This window comes from Terrapene carolina, unplaced genomic scaffold (assembly GCF_002925995.2).
Source record: "Terrapene carolina triunguis isolate 2854851 unplaced genomic scaffold, T_m_triunguis-2.0 Scaffold62, whole genome shotgun sequence".
Lineage (NCBI taxonomy): Eukaryota > Metazoa > Chordata > Testudines > Emydidae > Terrapene > Terrapene triunguis.
Window position 1 is genome coordinate 38018977 of NW_020664413.1, and position 14151 is coordinate 38033127.

Genomic DNA, 14151 nt, shown 5'->3' on the forward strand with positions numbered 1-14151 from the left:
TAATAACGACATTCATGACATGTTGAAAAGAACGAACTTTGACGCACAAAGCTTCTTGGTGGATAATGCAATGATAAGACAAAGTTTGGAAAGGATTCATTCTTCTTGCAGAGTGCAATGAATCCATTGGCGCTGCCCATCATTGCTGGTGCCCCATCAGTGGTGATCGCAGACAGCTTGTGTAGTGGCATACTAATTGATGTTGCATATGATTTGAATAAATTATAGCTGTCCTCACCCTTTGTTCGCCCTTTCATAGGCAATACTTTTAGTAACTCTTCTTTTACGGTGAAGTCACTAAATACCACCCTCACCATAACTGCCAACTGCGCTGTATCCGATATATCTGTCGACTCATCGAACTGCAGTGAAAACCAGTCACGTATTTCCAAATCATCCTTTAGCTGAGTTTGCATGTTGCTTGAAATTGCATGTATCCTCCTCGTAACTGCGTTGTCTGATAACTGCAAGTCTTGTATTGCCAACAAACTCTCACGCTTGTTAGGAAATCCTTGAAACAGGCAATCAGCACCAGTCAAAAATGCTTCCTTCAACAATTCACCATCTTGAAAGGGTTTTTTCTTCTTTGCGAGCAGATGAGCAATTTCAAAGGAAGCAATAGTAGCACTTTTAGACTTTACCACTTGTCTAGTGAAAACAGATTGCTGGGCAGATAAAAGAAAATTAATCAACTCAAATCAAACCTTTCTCAACTCAGATTTAAGTGGATGGCTAATGTCAAAAGAGCCATGACTAGTTTGGAAATGGCGTTCGACATTATGTTTTTTCGGCACTGCAACAGTACCACCGCACAATAAGCAAACACATTTCCCTTTATTTTCAATAAACCAATAGGATTCTTCCCACTCTGCGTTGAAATAATACATATGTTGTCTTATTTGAATCACTCATTTTGGGGCAAAATGTTAAAAAAATAATAAATCACAAAGCACAAGAAAACAGCAGTATCAGTGCAGCAGAAGAATACTCACATACAGGGCCGGCTGCAGGCACCAGCGGAGCAAGCATGTGCCTGGGGCAGCACATGCTACGGGATGGCAGTCAGTCCATTCTTAGGGTGGCAGAGTCCAAGCGGGTTTTTTCCCCTCCCCCTGCTTCAGCAGTTCGGGTGGGTTTTTTTGCGTGCTTTGGCAGTTCCGGCGGCGGCAGTCCGAGCCGTTTTTTGGGGGGGGGGGGGGGGGGGGGGGGGGGGGGGGCCAGTTCTGGGCAGCGCGGAGAGAAGCCGCGGCCCTGCGCCTGCCGGGGACAGAGAACACCGGCGCCCGCAGCCCCCCCGGTTTCTCTCGCCTGCTGGGCACTAGGCGGGCGCACATAAATGTCCCGGTGGGTGCAGGCACCGCATTGGGGACCACTGCTCTAGAAGTAAGGTTGCAAGTAGGAGTCAGCACTAGAGAAAGAAGCTGCATTTCTCTCTTTCGTCTGGTCTTTTCTCCTCTTGTGCGTGGCTTTGTCTTCTTTTCTAAGACTTTAAACAACAGCAACAACCACCGCTCCAGCTAGGGTGACTAGGTGTCCCGATTTTATAGAGACAGTCCCGATTTTTGGGTCTTCTTCTTCTTCTTATATAGGCTCCTATTACCCCCAACCCCCGTCCCGATTTTTCATACTTGCTGTCTGGTCACCCTAGCTCCAGCTCATCTCAACTAACTTTCTCTTTCAACTCCCCTCCCTTCAAAAGGGCAATTATTACACCATCTTCTAATGCCATGTAAGAAACTTTAAGACAGAGGCTTTTTCCTTAAAAAAGTTCTATAGCTAAAAGGAATCCAGGATATTGTTAAAATCAAAGCCTTACCTACTCCAGCCCAAAGGAGGAACAACGGACAAGAGACTGCCAAGCTAAGAGTTAAGCAGCCTGCTACAATCAAGGAGACAAGGACTTGAGGCTACTATGCACAGGTAAATATGTCTGGGTCTAACCATCAAATAGTCACAAAGCAATGGCAAAAGGCAACAGTCCACGTTGCAATGGGACACAGGTCATATGAGGTAGCTACAGCAAGAAAGACGAAACTGAAGGCAACTGCGCAATATTGACAGACAAATAGCATACCCAGACAGTCTGGGCAAAGGCCATCCAGAAACAGAAGGACATAGTCTCTGACATCAGCTGGCCTGATGCACAAGCAATAGAAGAAACTAGGTACATGAGCAACACAGAGGACCAAGGCACAGTCCAACAGAATGAAGACAGTTAACAGTAACCGGGTGATGAAACCAAGTCCCTCACCAACAGCAGCCTCCATTCAGGACCAACCATAATCCCTGCCAGAGACCTTCTACTGGGCTCAGTCCTACTGTCTACAGAGACCATAATTTGTCTAAATTCCTACTCCTAGATTGGTATGATCACCCATGGACTATTAGTTGCCTTTATAGTTAGTATCCCTAACTACAGATAACATGCAGTCTGTAAACAATAAACACTACCATCAGTCCCATGCCTAATACTGGACCACTGGTACTAATTTCTGTGGACTATCAATTACTTTTGGTTAAATTTAACGTTATGACCTATTGCTGGCTCCAAGCACGTTACACTTTGAGGGTGGGTGGGGGTGTCCCCCAATCTAGGGTTTAGAGATGAAGCTGAATGATTATCCTGTACAAGGGTTGGTGCCAAAAGGCTATGGTTATTTTTGCATCCCACTAGGCTAGGGATAGTGATGGAGCCAGTTTGTGGGCCTGGACCAGGGTTAGGATGGGGACTAGATGGTGGGACAGTGCCATAGTTGGTATTAGGGCTGAATGATGGCCAGGGGCTAGGAGGGCTTGGGACCAAGTGGTATTTTCCATTTAGGGTTAGTGGTGGGTCAAGAGGGTGCCCCACAGTTAGGTGACAGCTCTGGGTACTAGATATTTCCTACACAAAGAAGCCAAGAGTGGCACTTCCAACTCTTATCTGAAGGAATAAATACTTCTCTCACCAACTTGCACCTTAAAAACTGTGGGCAAACTTTGCATAAGATACAGCTTCCCACACCAACATCTGAAAGGCCTTTCCCCCCCCCCTCTCCTTTCCCTGAAAGTTCCTGTTACCTCAAGTTACAGCTGATGTCTTTTCAAAATTTAAGGTAGTAAAAGAAGCATATGGGGCAAAGTTCTATCTTAAATCCCCTTTTATTGGCACCCAACAGGAAAAGAAGTTCTCAGTAGCTCTGAAGACAAGTGATGGGAGGACTCTGAGTTACTACAGAGAATTCTTTCCCAGATACCTGGCTGCTGGATCTTGCCATGCTGAAGGTCTTTCCCCAGGTCAGGTAGGTGAAAAAATATCAAGGCCTCTGCCATCCTCTGCAGCATGGGGCATGTGTCACTTGCAGCTTTAAGCTAGTGTAAATGGTGGATTCTTGTAACTTGAAGTCTTAAAACCATGATTTGAGGACTTTGGTAACTCAACCAGAGGTTATGGGTCTATTACAAGAGTGGGTGGATGTGGTTCTGTGGCCTGCAATGAGGAGGTCAACCTTTCCAGTCTACTGTACCCCTTTCAGGAGTCTGATTTGTTTTGCATACCCCCAAGTTTCACCTCACTTACAAAATCAGACAAAAATACAAAAAAAAGTGTCACAACATACTATTACTGAAAAACTACTTACTTTCTAATTTTTACCATATAATTATAAAATAAATCAAACAGAATATATATACTATACTTACTTTTCAGTGTATAGTATATATAGCAGTATAAACAAGTCGTTTGTATGAAATTTTAGTTTGTACTGATTTTGCTAGAGCTTTTTATGTAGCATGTTGTAAAACTAGGTAAATATTTTGATGAGTTGATGTACCCCCGGAAGACCTCTGCGTACTTGCAGGGGTACATGTATCCCTGGTTGAGAACCACTGGATTAGATGATCATGATGGTCCCTTCTGGTCTTAAAGTCTAGAATAATGATGTTATATTGTTTAATAAATTAATATTAAATGCATTATTTTTGTGCTAAATTAAAGACTTAAGGTACAGGGGAAGTTTCTTATTTGGTATTACATAGATTTTAAGGCCAGAAGGGAACATAATGATAGTGTTATCGGACATCTTGCGTAACACAAGCCAAAACATTTTATAAGGTTATTTATTTGGTCCTCAAATTATTCTCCAGGCTCTTTTCTGAATACTCTCCAATGTTACAACAGCCTTTTTGAAGTGTGGAGTGGACATAGTAATGCAATAGTGGTCTCACCAATACTGTACACTGAGGTAATATCCTGTGTACTCATCCATTTCTGGGTGAAGGTGTCAGAAAAATATTTGTTTTAAGATTGTCACTTGAGATGGCAGATTCTAAAAATGAAACGTACATCTATCTCTGAGCTGTGAAGAATATGTAGTAAGGTTATAACACCCAACAAGAATACACTTTTATATAGAAATCCATGATTAAATCCAGTCTTCCTGATGAGTGATTTAAATCAAATCCACCCTGCCTACATCCCAAACGCCTCATCCCCAGCCCCACCCAAGAGCCTGCACCCCCAGCCGGAGCCCTCACCCCCTCCCGCACCCTAACCCCAATTTTGTGACCATTTTTGGCCTGTCATAAAATTTCTATTCCCAGATGTGGCCCTTGGGCCAAAAAGTTTGCCCACCCCTGAAATAGAGCATATCTTTTAGAAAAGCAGCCAAACAAGAATTATTTCACGGAAGTGCTATGGCCTGTGTTATATGGAAGTCAGACTAGATGATCACAGTGCCCTTCTAGCCTTTGAGGGTCACCAATTTTGAGGAGAAAAAACAGGGGCATTAAGTCTCTGTCACAAAACCATTTTATGCAAGTTAGTTAATGAACTAATTTGCTTTGGTGTAATTTTTTTTTTTTTTTTTTTTTCGTTTTTAGGGCTGGAGAAAGGTCTCTAGCCAGCCCTGGCAAATTAACTGTATGACAGGGCAGCAGTAGGGCAAACTTGCTACAGGCACTTCTCTGCCAGCATGCCTCATCTCTAACGGGGGGGGAGACACGGGGAGGTCAGTCTCCACCCCAGGGCTTTCTTGCCTATGGACAAATTTATCAACCCAACTCACCGGACCGTCCCAAGAAAGTAAACTACTGGCTGCTTAGCAAACCCAACGCCTCTCAGCGCACAACGGGTGTATGTGTGTGTGGGGACGACTGTAAGTGACATGGACAAGTTCCCCGGCACCAACAGGAGCCCCCAGCAGGGTCAAGCGGGGCAGCCGTGACAGAGCGGAGTTCAACGGGGTGGTCCCTGGCTAGGTGCGGGGCCGGCCTTCCCCGCTAGGGCTCGCTGTATGGCCAGGCCCGGGCCGAGCCCAGGGTTCCTGCCTGGCGTAGCGGACGGGGGCGGGCCTGGCCCCTCTCTGAGGTGGTGTCTAGGTCGGGAGGCTCCGCTAATCAAACCTCTGCGCCATTCCGCCCCCACCGAGCAGGGAGGGAGGCGGCGCCCGGCCGCCCGTTCCCGCCCCCCGTTCAGTGCAGCGCCGCCCGCCCGCCCGATCCTCCGAGGGACGCGCAGTGCAGGAGGCCGCGGCCCGGGCAGGAGCCGGGGCTCCGGGCAGCTGCACAGGCGGGAATGGTGGCCGGGCCGGGCTGAAAGGAGCGGAGCCGCGTCTCGAGGCTGCCATGAGGCTGCTGCGGGCTCTGCTGAGAGGCGCCCCCCCCGGCCGGCCTCCCGCAGCAGGTGGATTTCTACGCCCGCTTCTCCCCGTCGCCCCTCTCCATGAAGCAGTTCTTGGACTTCGGTGAGTGCCCTGCTCGCCCCCAGCCCGGGGCGCCAGGCCGTCCCCCCCGCGCTGCGCTGGGGGTGGCAGGACCCCGACGGGCTGCGCTGACCCGTCCGCCTCCCCGGGGCGCCGGAGCAGGAGGCGGTACCGCGCCACCAACGCCACGTGGGCAGAGGAGCCCCTGGCCCCCGCCTAGAGACCAGGCTGCAGCGTGAACGCCCCCAGCCTATGTGACCACCAGCGGGTTGGGGGCTGCCAATTCCTCCTCTGCTCCGTGCTCACCCCCAGTCCTCCCAAGGCTTACCTGGGCTCCAATGGCAGCGCCTGCGGTTCTTCAGCCCCCAGGCAACAGGCACCTCTTCTCCCCCTCCGGGGTGGGGGGCAGGCAGCGGGGTGGGCTCTGCACCCTCTTCCCCTTCCCAGTCCTGCAGAGATGGAGAGAGCGGACGGGGCTCATTGCTCACAGGCGGGGACCCCCGAGTAAGTTGCTGGGCTTCTGGGCTCCCCAACTTGGGCTCCCCCCCCAAGAGGCCTGATTGGCTGCTCTTTCTCCAGGAAGCGGGATGGTGGGGCAGGCAGCCAATCAGAGGGGGTTTTCTGGCCAGGCAAGGACTGAAATTCAATAGAGCGCTGACGCTTGAAGCCTCATCAGGAGACTGGTTACAGCTGTGGCTAAAGTTGTCGCGCTAGTGAACAAATGGGTGACAGCTGGCAAGAAAGCAAAATATCCCGAGTTTTTAAAATCAGAATTGCAGTCTACCACTAGAGAGCGAAGTGCCACACACAAAACAATCTTAGAGGCAGACATTAGAAACCTTATCAAGTCTGGGTATGGAGTCACAATGCAATGGATCCAGTTTCTGTAGGTTCATCTCTTTGATAAATTATATGTACACATACCTGGGGAACTGGGTCTAACACCCTTGTCCATTAGGATTCAAAAACACAGGCTTCTACTATTTCAGTTAAAGAAGATACCCCTCAGCTGTTCAAAGTTAAAGGACCCTTTATCCAGTCAACATTTTTTGCATCATTATTCATTTTACAATATGTTATGTAAAGACAAAAGTGTATCCTTTATATATAAAGTCTATTCTAAATAATAAAAAAATTAAATAAAATTATTAAATTAAAATGATAAATGATCTACAGGATTATACAGTAACAACTGTAGTCATTCTATGTATACTATATTTGAACAAGGATTGTAGTATTGTTCACAGTTACTTTTAAATACAGATATAGGCCCAAAACTACTGTCTCCCCCTTACAATGGGAATTTGCTTTCAAGGCAAATATTTCCCACAGCAAAGCAGTAATTTATGGACATCAATGCTTAGACATAAGGTCATGGATAACGTGAAAAAATGTTCAAAATATATCAACTTTTTGACAGATTCTCAAAAGCTAGAAAATCAGCTGCTGAGGCTAAAAATTGTAGTAGATATGATTTTGTGCTCAAAGGTAGGAGTCTGGCAATAGTACATGATTCATAGATTCTAGGACTGGAAGGGACCTCGAGAGGTCATCGAGTCCAGACCCCTGCCCTCATGGCAGGACCAAATACTGTCTAGACCATCCCTGATAGACATTTATCTAACCTACTCTTAAATATCTCCAGAGATGGAGATTCCACAACCTCCCTAGGCAATTTATTCCAGTGTTTAACCACCCTGACAGTTAGGAACTTTTTCCTAATGTCCAACCTAAACCTCCCTTGCTGCAGTTTAAGCCCATTGCTTCTTCTATCCTTAGAGGCTAAGGTGAACAAGTTTTCTCCCTCCTCCTTATGACACCCTTTTAAATACCTGAAAACTGCTATCATATCCCTTCTCAGTCTTCTCTTTTCCAAACTAAACAAACCCAATTCTTTCAGCCTTCCTTCATAGGTCATGTTCTCAAGACCTTTAATCATTCTTGTTGCTCTTCTCTGGACCCTCTCCAATTTCTCCAGATCTTTCTTGAAATGCGGTGCCCAGAACTGGACACAATACTCCAGTTGAGGCCTAACCAGCGCAGAGTAGAGCGGAAGAATGACTTCTCGTGTCTTGCTCACAACACACCTGTTAATACATCCCAGAATGATGTTTGCTTTTTTTGCAACAGCATCACACTGTTGACTCATATTTAGCTTGTGGTCCACTATAACCCCTAGATCCCTTTCTGCCGTATTCCTTCCTAGACAGTCTCTTCCCATTCTGAATGTGTGAAACTGATTTTTCCTTCCTAAGTGGAGCACTTTGTATTTGTCTTTGTTAAACTTCATCCTGTTTAACTCAGACCATTTCTCCAATTTGTCCAGATCATTTTGAATTATGACCCTGTCCTCCAAAGCAGTTGCAATCCCTCCCAGTTTGGTATCATCCGCAAACTTAATAAGCGTACTTTCTATGCCAATATCTAAGTCGTTAATGAAGATATTGAACAGAGCCGGTCCCAAAACAGGAACTCCACTTGTTATGCCTTTCCAGCAGGATTGGGAACCATTAATAACAACTCTCTGAGTACGGTTATCCAGCCAGTTATGCACCCACCTTATAGTAGCCCCAGCTAAATTGTATTTGCTTAGTTTATCGATAAGAATATCATGCGAGACCATATCAAATGCCTTCCTAAAGTCTAGGTATACCACATCCACAGCTTCTCCCTTATCCACAAGACTCGTTATCCTATCAAAGAAAGCTATCAGATTGGTTTGACACGATTTGTTCTTTATAAATCCATGCTGGCTATTCCCTATCACCTTACCACCTTCCAAGTGTTTGCAGATGATTTCCTTAATTACTTGCTCCATTATCTTCCCTGGCACAGAAGTTAAACTAACTGGTCTGTAGTTTCCTGGCTAGTTTTTATTTCCCTTTTTATAGATGGGCAGTATATTTGCCCTTTTCCAGTCTTCTGGAATCTCTCCCGTCTCCCATGATTTTCCAAAGATAATAGCTAGAGGCTCAGATACCTCCTCTATTAGCTCCTTGAGTATTCTAGGATGCATTTAATCAGGCCCTGGTGACTTGCAGGCATCTAACTTTTCTAAGTGATTTTTAACTTGTTCTTTTTTTATTTTATCTGCTAAACCTATCCCCTTCCCATTAGCATTCACTACGTTAGGCATTCCTTCAGACTTCTCGGTGAAGACCGAAACAAAGAAGTCATTAAGCATCTCTGATCAGACATTCTCTATGCATTACAGTAGGATGGCTTTTTCAGTCTGGATTTTCTTAGTTTTCTTTTTTGAAGCTGCACCATTCACACAGACACAAAACTTGAATATTCCATATCAAGTCTACATTCAAAGAATGTAAAGATCACAAAGTCATATGATGTCATACAGGGTGAATTGATTTAAGTCAAAGCAATTTAAATCAATGATTTTAATCGTTTAAATCAGCAAGCAGTAAGACTTGATTTAAATAATCCATTTTAATCTTGTTTTGTACTTGTACTTTTTAGTTATTGTCCTAAAGAGATGCTGATTCACATTTTAGTAGCCATTAAAACACGTTGATTTGCAACTAAACAAAGCTTTTATACTAAATTTGGTGCTTCTTTTTGCTAACCAGGTAGATATACTGTATCTATACACATATTTAAGCATTTGTACAGCTTTACATACATTTATTTAGGTACTACATATTTTAAGTTATTAGATTTGTTTAATTTTTTACTTGTGATTTATGTCCAGCTCAATTTGGGTGTCAATTAAAAATGCACAAAACCAGCATTTTAAAATGTGTATTATAACTTAAATAAAACTACCTTAAAAATGCTGGATACATAAGAAAAAAGTTTATTAGAACATGTTTTGCATTTAAAACTAACTGATTTATTTAACAAAGGAAGTATTATCTGTAGTTAGTGAATTGAATCAATTTTCTGGTTACTATGTCTTTCAAGATTTTAGAACCAGTGGATCTCATCCTCTTATACCTAGTTTTTATACATAGATTTGAAGAGGAAAACAAGAGTTCCTTCTTTTTCAACTCAAATTTGTTAAATTTGAATTTAGCTAGTCATTGAACTCAACTAGTTGAACAAATTGAAATGAAGAAAATATTCTCTCTGCACCTGCAGAAGAGGCTAATGCTGTCAAAAATTGATTTAGCACATCAACAAACTCTGGTTCCAGATGCTTAGCCAATGGCTTCCATCAGGTCAGTGACTGACTCTTTAAAACTTCAGCAGCAAATATCTACTAGTTATTTTTATTTAATGTAAGCGATTTAAATAGATGATCACCACCTATGTTAAGTTCTAAGCTTACCATAATTTCACATTTAATTTTAAATAATTTAACTTAAAAATAAATCTAATTTAAATAAAAGATTTTTTTTTAAATCATCAATTTATCCTGATATCATAGCTAAGCTACTACAAATAACCTTAACTCTGTGTCCTGCTGCAGGTGTCACATCAGTCTTTGATTACATGATCACAATATTGTTCCTCTGCAGCAAGCATTGTTTCTCTGCAGCATGCCCAAGTTAGACTGCACAGGATTTGAGGCAGCTGTTCGATTTTTGAATCCTCGCTGTTCAATTAACAGATACACTCATCCAGTACATATTGCCCTCCAAATTTATGACACAGTAATGGCAAAATTTGGCCCCAGTTATTACACTGATTTACAGAACCTTTGTGTCACTCACTGTGTATCCCTGCCTCATTCCCTTGCACCATCCAGCTTGAAGATTGATGAAAGAATTGCTATAGAAAAAAAATAGTATGTCAGTGTGATATTAAAAGTTGATGTCAATGGGACTATTCACAGTGGATAAAGTTAATCACATGCATAAGTTTGACAGGATTGGGGTCTGTCTCGTGTAAATTACAGATAAGTTGGGTCTCTTAAATCTTAATGCTGATATTTTCACTATCTTGGAAAGTGCACATTGTGGAAGAATAGATCTATTTAATGGGGAGCCATTATGGTTTAGGCCTTTATTCAGGAATTCACTGTTCATAGGTGCACAACTGCACTTGCTTGACACCCCATTTCAATCACAGACAGGGTTCCCTGTGGTGTGCGCGCATCCAATGAATTTCAGAATCAGGGTTTTATGTTCTGAGGCTTGTTTGGAGAACATGTATTTGATGGATTGTTATATTGATAAAGCAACTGTCACTTTAGAGCCATCTTGGTTAATCTGCATACTGCCTTGGGTTAGTGAAAATCTAGTAATCTCTCTTGTGATAAACTTGCTAAGTATGACAAGGAACTCATTTTACGTGAAAGTGACTATTCCATCCTACAGATTGAAGTGTTCTCAGAGTTAATTAAAAAATACCAGGGGTGTGAACTAAAAGTATTGTTACTCTGCACACGAGCAAAGAAGAGTTCCATTTTTCAGTATTCTTGTAAGTAAAAGATTAATAGATTTAAAAAACAAGCTCAAACTACATTCGTTTGGTTCTTGTGAAAGACCAGCTGACAGTCCAGGAGACTGAAGTCCTGGAATCAAAAATATTGGAGCTGGGAAAAGTTTGATTTGATGATCAAAGTCTGTCCCCCTACCACTGCAGGATTGCTCCCTATATTACATTTTCTAGCGTTTTTCTAGTCTAGTTTAAAAGTCGTATTTAGCCACGTAAGTAAGCTGCCCCATGTTTGTATTGCCAATGTGCTTCAACCCTTCTTTTAAAGGACCATCTGTAGGGTGGGAGTGAAGGATTTCTCACCCTCCCTTCCCACCTGCGTGTTTTAGATCCATGATCTCAGCTAAGGCTAACAACAGTGCCATTTAGTGTCACCTATGAAAGATGTGAGTTGGTTCAAGAAAATTCTCGTTGACTAATATTTTGTTGTGTTTTCATCCAAGAGCAAGTTTTTATGCCTAAATAAAGTTTGACAGTGCATGTTTTTCATGGATTGGATCCCTTGACAGTTCCATTAAACAGTACCTCTAACTTGTGATTGGTTGTTTATTTTTTTAAGGTATAGTCTGAAAAGGAATTGGTCATTTTAGCGCTCTGAGTCGCTCTCCAGTTTTGAGGAACATTCTACATTTGAGCTGAATCAGGCTATCTGTTCCATCACATACCAAGTCAGGCATTGTGCCAAAAATGTTGGAGACAATGTGGCCCATTCACATACCCTGTATCTTAGGGAAAGGTGCACAGATCTAGAAGACGGGCGATAAAGAGCTCTGGCCTTACCTTGAGCTATCACCCTGTGATTCTGGACATTTTATAGACCTTATTGCTGACAATGGTGTCAGGTCTCTACCCTAGCAAGTATCATCTAGTCCATCCTCCCATGCTGAGGCAAAACAACAAAAGAGATCATTTTTTATGACTGATAGAGGCCTGTATTGGGGATATGAAGGTCCAGGGTTCAGATCCTGTTGAGCCACATTGCTTTATGGTTGCATGTGATGACACCCTCCCCCGGTGCCACAATACTCTTTGTAAGCAACTGGCTTCTTTAATTCATGGTCTTTTAAAACATAATTGTTCCTCAGTGACAAAGTAACTAGTATCTGCCAATTTTTGTTTTAAGGTGAAATAATACAGTTTTACAAAGGGTCACATCCAAGTTATCCCTATGTTCAAACCTGGTCTAATTTAACCTCAGAGCCAGACCACAAAAATGTGCAGGAAAATAGTGATCTATAGCTGTATAAAGATGTTCCACAAATGTTAACTATATTCTGATTTTTCCAAATATATTTTGGTTTTAGGATCTGAAAATGCTTGTGAAAAGACTTCATTTATGTTTTTGAGACAAGAGTTGCCTGTAAGATTGGCAAACATAATGAAAGAAATAAGTCTGCTTCCAGACAACCTGTTAAAAACACCTTCAGTTCAGCTGGTGCAGAGCTGGTAAGAACTGTCTTGTATTTATTATTTTACCTTTAAGGGTTATTGTTGTGCAAATGTACTAAGAAATACTAAGAAACTAAGCTGCTGCGGAAGAAACTCTTCACATACATGTTTGTTATATGGTAGCATTAAGCAATTTCTTCTGAATGTGATTGTTCCTATCTAAAATTCTATTTTGAAAACATCCTGGTCTATATTGATAGACTGAGAGAATGTTGAGTATTTTACTTCTAGCTGATCATCATGTTTTTACTCCTTGCTTTTCTTTCAAGAAAAACAGACTAGTCAGTTTCACTTCTGTTTGTAGTTCATGTTCAGTCAATTTCATTCATCCTTCTAGGTTGAAGACATTGAAAAGATGTGTTTATGTTTAAGATGTTTTCTAATTTTAAGTCCAGAAGGGACCATCATGATCTAGTCTGACCTCCATAACACATAGAATCTCAACCATTAGTTTCTGCATCAAGCCCATAACTTTTGTTTTATTATAGCATTTCTTTTAGAAAGATATCTAGTCTTGATTTAAAGATTTCAAGTGATGGAGAATTCATCATATCCCTAGATAAATTATTCCAATGGTTAATTGCCCTGACTGTTAAATTTGTACCTTATTTCTAGTCTGAATTTGTTAGATTCAGCTTTCAGACATTGGCTATTATGCCTTTTTCTGCTAGATTAAAAAGCTGTCAGCTTTTTAAAAATCTCTTCATTTAAGTACTTATAAACTTATCAAGTCACCTCTTAACTTTCTTTTAGATTAAGCTTCCAAAGTCTGACGAGAGGCATGTTTCCCAGACATGTCATTCTTTTAGCTCTTTTCTAAACCTTTTCCAATTTTTCAACATCCTTTTTGAATTGTTGATACCTGAAGTGGTGCAGTAATATCTCTCCTGGCAGCATTAGTGAGACTATCACCTCCTCACTCCTGCTTGATGTTCCTGTTTATGCAGGGAGTCCTCGGACTTACGACACAATTTGTTCCTCAGAATTGCGTTGTAAGCTGAAACTGCTTTTCCTATAGGAATCAACGGTATGAAGGGGGGATTGGTTTCTGAACCAAGGCTTGATACACTATTTTCACCACAATAACCCAGATTTTTGTACTAAATGAATTATAGCTGACTAATGTTGCAACATCAATGTATTTACTGTACATTGTATTTTGTAAACAGCATCCAAATAAACATATAAACTCGCATATGCTGCTCAGAATGCAGGCAACACAGGCTTAGAAAACCAGGGAGAACGGCATAGATGTTGAGCCTCAGCCAATTACTGTTCAAGCTTTCTGATTGGCTGAGCCCGGGGCAGCAACCCTACCCGGCAACAAGCTACCCTACTGCCTCAAAGCCAATCAGAAGTGACCCCTTCCAGCTCCATACCAGTATAATGCAACCAGGAAGTGATTTCAAGCAAACTTTATGCAAACTGAGCGTCGTAAGGGGGAAACAAGCTTGTAGGGGCGAAATGGGCAGTCAATTGAAAAGTGTTGTAAGTCCGAGGACTCCCTGTATATCCCAAGGTTGTATTAGCCCTCTTTGCTACAGCATCACACACAAGGCTTGTCTACACTCCCCTATAGTTTGGACTACAAGGGTATGAATAGCAGCGTGCACCAAAGTGCTGC

General features: G+C 42.5%; 1 protein-coding gene across 1 annotated transcript in view; it reads left to right on the plus strand.

The window, feature by feature from the left end:
* Positions 1 to 5395: 5395 nt before the first annotated feature.
* The window catches only part of PDK1 (pyruvate dehydrogenase kinase 1), a 29839-nt gene continuing 21083 nt past the window's right edge, over positions 5396 to 14151 (plus strand). The window contains 3 exon segments of the mRNA XM_024211271.3: positions 5396 to 5646; positions 5648 to 5723; positions 12383 to 12524. Coding sequence (XP_024067039.2) covers positions 5605 to 5646; positions 5648 to 5723; positions 12383 to 12524 — 260 coding nt within the window. The 5' untranslated portion in view covers positions 5396 to 5604.